The 6119-nt window shown below is 49.5% G+C and overlaps 1 protein-coding gene across 1 annotated transcript in view; it reads left to right on the top strand.

The window, feature by feature from the left end:
- Positions 1 to 1612, top strand: part of MDH2 (malate dehydrogenase 2) — an 8680-nt gene extending 7068 nt beyond the window's left edge. The window contains exons 8-9 of the mRNA XM_017828897.1: positions 179 to 330; positions 1310 to 1612. Coding sequence (XP_017684386.1) covers positions 179 to 330; positions 1310 to 1441 — 284 coding nt within the window. The 3' untranslated portion in view covers positions 1442 to 1612. The remainder of the gene's footprint in view (positions 1 to 178; positions 331 to 1309) is intronic.
- The last annotated feature ends 4507 nt before the right edge of the window (positions 1613 to 6119 follow it).

The raw sequence follows: 6119 nt of genomic DNA, 5'->3' as shown, positions 1-6119 counted from the left end.
AATCTGGTCAGCTGGATAACATGTAGCTGGCCAAGAGCTGCTGCTTTATCCAGCTGACTGTGAGCTTGAAGTCAATGACACTGGAGCTCTGTAAACATACCCGTATGGAAACCTTTGATGCCCAAGAAGGTATCAAATTTCAACATGATCTGTTCTAAAAGTGGTTTAACTCTTACAGGATCTGCCACCTTGTCCATGGCCTATGCTGGTGCTCGATTTGTGTTCTCTCTGCTGGATGCAATGGGTGGAAAGCAAGGGGTTGTTGAATGTGCCTTTGTTAAGTCGGACGTAACGGAGAGCCCGTACTTCTCTACACCTCTGCAGCTGGGAGTACGTACTTTAAATCTTGAGGCTTTATTAACAGCAGCTACTGATGGAGTCTTGTGGGTTTTACTCAGTGATTTCAGTTTAGCTGAATGCCTGGTATTGCTGGAGTTAACAGCTGAGTGTACTTTTAAGAGCCTTGAGTATTTGGGTATGGTATTTAGGCACATAGCTCGGCTTGGCAAGGATGCTGCTGCTTTTATCTGCTCTTAAACTGCAGATCACTGAGTAACCAAAGATTCAGACTTGGCTTAAGAGGTCATGCTTGCCTCAAGTCAGGCCTGTTTACTCTGGGCCTTCATATGATTAATCAGAGTCAGCCTGACCTGCCATAAGCAAAGCCCTCAGAAATTGAGACACATGGGGAGCTACAGCATGGATTGGGATTAATAGCTTGCTTTCAGAACCTCTTCTGGACTCTGAAAGAAGTCTTCCTTTTGTCACCCTTATCCCATGGGAGTGATGGAGGACAAGGATGCTTCAGCCCTGTTGTGGCTGCTGGGATGCAAAAGGTGGTGTCTGCTGTGTTAGGGGTAGGCTGATGAGAGAATGGAAGCAGAGGGGTATTAAGAGGGTAGGGTTTGGATGTAGGCATCTTGAAAAACCAGGAGTGCCACTCTAAAGCAGTTTGAGATTGCAGGCCAGTGGCAAGCAAAGGACATAGTCTGGGGGGAGTGGTTCTCTTGCCAGATGGTGTTTCTGGAGGTGGGAAGGAGCACTTGCTATCGGTTTCCTCTTGAAGGAGCTGCTGGACTTCCTTCAGGTTTCACACTTGTGAACAGTGAAGGAGAAGTTTGTGAGGGCTGTAGAAGTTGCCACAGATAGTAAGAGGTTTTGAACCTTACCAGGATGCACAGCATTGGCAGACTAGAGATGACAGAGGTCCAGGCTGGGTCTCTGTCTCAGCTGGGTAATACTTAGTCAAAGCTGTTAAGCTACTCTTTAGGTCAATTAATGGTTAATCCTTAAATCCTCTTTCCCTCAGAAAAAAGGAATTGAGAAGAACCTAGGCCTTGGCAAGCTCTCCCCCTTTGAAGAGAAGATGGTTGCTGCGGCCATGTCTGAGCTGAAGGCTTCTATTAAGAAAGGAGAGGAATTTGCAAAGAACTTCAAGTGAAGAGTTGATGATGGGGAGGAATTAACTTCCTTAATTTATTAAGGCATCATGTCACTTTATGACTTCTGATTCAAAGCTCATGCTTTGGTTGAAGTCTGTCTGTATTAACTTGATGCTTGTTGCCAGTGCAGAGTCTAATCATCAATAAAACGGCCTCATTTTTTCAGTGTACCATGTGGGCTTTTCCTGATGCACTTTATCTTTTGAAGTTAAGGCTTGTAGATCTCTGAGAGGTTAATGGTTTCAATAGAGATGAAATAGCCTTAAAAGGTGGGTGAACTAGTTGCTCCCAACTCTGCTGCTGCCTGGGTTTTGGCTTGGGCTCCTTGTTCAGCACAGCCACTGGGAACCAGGTGTGATCAGATAAGATTAAGATGGGTTAAAGGGGCTGCACCAGTGATCCAAGAGGTGATTTTCCAGGAGGTGGCATTACCTCTGTTACCTTGTGTTACCTTAATCTCTTATGTAATTTGATTTTTAAAGGAGTTAGTGAAAGAGCATGGTGTTTGAAACGTCAGTCCTGCGCTAAGACAGTAATTAAACTGCTGAGAGCGACTTCTTTCTAGTTAGGAACAAAAGCCTTGATTTAGCATCTCCATAAATTTCTCTTACATTCATCCTCTTGTGAATATAAAAATAAATGTCTGCAAGAAGATGGTGATGACGAGTTCTGTTGCTGACTTCTTTGAAGGTAAGCTTTAATGAAGGAAGCAATTAATTCACTCTTCCTCCGTGCTCTGCGCTGCTTACGCTGTTGCTTTGAATTGCTCTCATCTGTGTAGGTTGAATTCTAAGTTGAACAGACTTTATTTAGATGAGGAGAAGGAAAAGCCATAGCCCAGCACCTCTGGAGGAACTGAGGGGGGTGTTGGTTTGAGCCAGAGAACCTGGGGCAGAAGCTTCTCAGAAGGAAGGTACTTAAAGGTAGTAGATGCTCTTTGATCACTGCCTTTCTTCTTCCTCCTCCCACTTCTTGTATTGTTTCTTTTGAGCTGTCTGAAATGGGTTTTATTTTTTTTATTTTAATTGGTTCATCATTCTGAACCAGATCACACAGTTGTGACTGTTGAAGATGCATTGATTATCAAGTGCCTGGTTCTTTCCCTGCCCTGTGGAACATGTGGGCAGGGAGGACAGCAAGCACAGTCCTTGTCACTCGTCTCTGCAGAAATTTGGTGTGTTGAAGCTTGGTTTCTCTACAGGAATAGTAATGGAATTGAAGCGTTGGCAGTCATTACTCAGCAGGCTTGGAACAAAGTAATTATTAGGTGGTATTAATAGAATTAAAGATTAAAGAATTAAAGATCGTGTTGGAGGGGGGCATGGGAGGATGTCAGAACTGGAGGACACTGAGGAGGAGTGAGTGGCCAGACCTGGTGAGTATGACACAGACTGTTCCAAACAATAAATGGAAAGCATATGGCAGACTGCTGTAACACAGGTCACGGGGTGTAGGGGTCTTGCAGGCCTGTCAGCAATTTTGTACCCAAAATAGGCAGCACAGCTTATTAAAAATGGTGTGTATCGACCTGCCAGAGGTGTGTGCCATGGTCTGTGTGCCCAGCTGGTCCAGGGGAGCTGCCATCCAAAGCTGCCAAGGAACCAGCTGCAGGGAAAGCCTGGCCTTGCACCCAGGAGGACAGGAGCACACAATTGTTCCAGTCCTGCTATTTTTAATGTAGCAGATAGAGCAGATTTCTGAGTGTTGGAGACTTTTAAAACTTGAGGTTCATCTTGTGGCTTAGGTTATTCTATCTTTTCTTGTGTCAGCAGTCCAAATCCAGCAAAGTCTGGAGGAATTGCATGGACAAGCAGAAAGCTTCGCTTGCACTGGTAGGGACTCAGGGACAACATGGGTGAGTGGAGCTGAGGCAGAAGAGGATTATTCCTCAGCACTCGCTGACTTGTAAATTCTCCAGGGTCTCCTTCAAATCCCCTGAATGTTGACAATGTCCCCGCACTGTTTGGTTTTTGGGTTTGTTTCTTTTTCCCCCAATCCCATGCCTCGTGCTTGGAGTTGCAGCTATTCCCTGTGCCTGGAAATCCACTCTGTTTTGGGAAGGGAAAGGAGACAAACTTCTTGTGGCTTTCTGCAGTGAAGTCAGGGGCCAGAAGGACACTGTCTGAAGAAATGGTCTGTGTAGGTGTTACCCACTTGGTTACATGTGCTGTCCTCATGGCTGAGCAGTTGTGTGGTGGGTAACTTAATCACTGTGAAGACTGGAGATGGTTTGCAGAGGGAAGTGTGGGACATACTCCCGCTTCTCTCTGAGGAGATTCCCTGGAGGAGGAAAGGATCTAGGGCATATCCCTCCTCAGGAGGAGCAGGGTTTGGCTGGGTGTACCCAGATAAGTGAACAGCCTGCTCTGGAAGTTGTTTTCTGGTGCTGTGTCTCCAGGACACACGACCTTCATCCTCTCTCCTGTAAGTTGCTGCAGCAGGGCTGCCCTGCTGAGTCACGGCGCTCGCTCCTGTGCCGGTAGCCTCTGGTGTTTACCTCCTGTGGAGGTGAGTGACCAGGGCTGGAGGAGGTGGAAAACCTGCCCCGTGCAGGACTCTTGGGTTTCACCCTGTTTACTGTGCAGACTTTTTGTCTTGATGGTCTCTGAGCACCTCTTCCAGTGCAGCGACATTTCTTTGCATGGAGCTGCCGCCTCCTCGGGCAGCCCAGCTCTGCGCTGGAGCACAGATGTCAAGATACAGAGGAGTTGTGTTTTAAGAGTAATAATTAAAGGTTCTCCAGATGGTCATATGTCAGGTCACTCGATCCCACCTGCTGTTCCTGTACTGCTGGAGCAGCATATTAAGTGCAGGAAAGGATAGAACAAGGAGAAAAGCAAATTAAACAGTATGGCTTGAGTCTCCTTCTGGTTAACTGCAGTGTCCCAGGAGTCTTCAGGTGGGATGAGCAGGCTGGCACACCTGTGTCCCTTATTCCTGGGAAATCTGTTTTCCCTTCCTGGCTCCATTTAAGGGCAGGTGCTTTGGTGTGGGGGTACAGACCTGCCACCCCTGAGCTCCATCTCACCCCAGGGGGTGCTGTGGGTGATAGGAGATGGGGACTGCAGTTTGCCTTTGGATAAGGCTGGTACAACTGCCCCAGTTATGGCTGAGCCCTGGGGACAATCAATGGCATTTCGGTGATATTTAGGAGAGGGAAAAGAAGAGGAAACAACAGGAAGACAGTTTAGTGAAACCTCTTCCTTGCCAAAGCTGGCTGCCTTCCCAGCTCCGGCAAAGGAGCAAAACTGGAGAGGCTGGAGGTACTTCAGAAAGATATTGGATAACTATCACACTCTCTCATGAGCCCACCTCCAAAACTGAAAGCATCCAGGGCCCACAGCAAGTGCCAGGACAGAAAGTGTTGCTTCTGTCCTCCTGAGCAACCACCAACACTGGTACCCAGTGTTCAGCCTTGCATTACTGGGACTGGCAGTTCATCCTCTATCCAGGGAGATGGTGGATGAATGGGGAAAGGAGAGGGGGAAACACACCCCGAGGTTGGTTGGGCACTGCTAGGGGTGCAGACAGATGTCCCCTGCAGCCAGCTCAACTTCCTCCTTCCCTCACAGGGCCATGGTGAGGGCAGGAGGATCAGAAACCGTTTGAGCTGCAGTTTTGCCTCTGCAGAGGCCTCTCCCCCTCCTTTGGCTCTCCCGCCTGGCCACAGGCAGTGTGAAATCACCACCTTTGCATTCCCTGCTCTTGATTTACTGAAATGCCCGAGAGCTCCCTCTTCCCTCCCGGGTGCCTCAAAGCAGAGCTGGAGTGCGGCGCCGAGGCGGGAGGGTTTGTTTGCATTTATAGGGAAACCTGTTAATAAAGGAGACCAAAGGGACTGCTCTTTTCCTGGCTGCGGGAACAGATGGCTGGATAACGCAGTGCAATTAATATGCAGGGAGTCCTGCCGGGGCAGGGATTTGATTGCCTGTTAGGAGAGGTTACAGCGCTGGAGCTGAGCTCTGCCACCGCTCTGCCTGTCCCTGACACCTGCTGCCTGCAGGGGCTCCATGGGGACTCTGGGACAGATTGGATGGGGTCACAGAGGAGGCTGTGGGCAGTGGTCATGGGGAAGGATGCAGCTGGGGGCTCTGGGACAGCAGCAGGTCTCTGCTTCTCCCACCCTGGGTGATGCTCAGAGGGGGCTGCCCTTTGGGTTTGTAAAAGCCAAGGATGGGTCTGGTGGTAAACAGCTGCTTGGAGATACTTCCAGGCTCATTCTTTCCTCCCATACTTGTTTCTCCTCTGAGTCTGGAGGTTTCAAGGAAAGCAGGAAGCAGCAGATCTTTGATGAACCAAGGGAGATGTGCTGGGACATGGGAGGTCTCCTTGCCGCAGGACAGCGCAGGTACAGAGTGTTTCCCAGGGCTTCAAAGTGACCAGACAAATCCATGAGGAAGAGAAACCCCCTGCCGAGGGATAGGAGGGTTAGGAAGCCCTGGGGAAGCAGGAGACCCAGCAAACCCACCCCAGCATTGAGCAGGGCCACGTGGCCACGAGGTCAATCCCAAATCGATGGGAGCCTCCAGCCGCTGGCCCCAATCGAACGGCCCAAGGTCACCCCGGGTGCACTTGGGGCTGTTCCTGTGCCCTGTCCCCATTGCACCCCGGGCTCTCACAGGATCGTGGGGCCTCCCAGCCCCTTCTCCTTCGTACCTTTGCTTTGCCCTCCCCCCC

This window comes from Lepidothrix coronata, unplaced genomic scaffold (assembly GCF_001604755.1).
Source record: "Lepidothrix coronata isolate B3197 unplaced genomic scaffold, Lepidothrix_coronata-1.0 Scaffold154, whole genome shotgun sequence".
NCBI lineage: Eukaryota > Metazoa > Chordata > Aves > Passeriformes > Pipridae > Lepidothrix > Lepidothrix coronata.
This window is presented reverse-complemented; position numbering and strand designations above follow the sequence as displayed.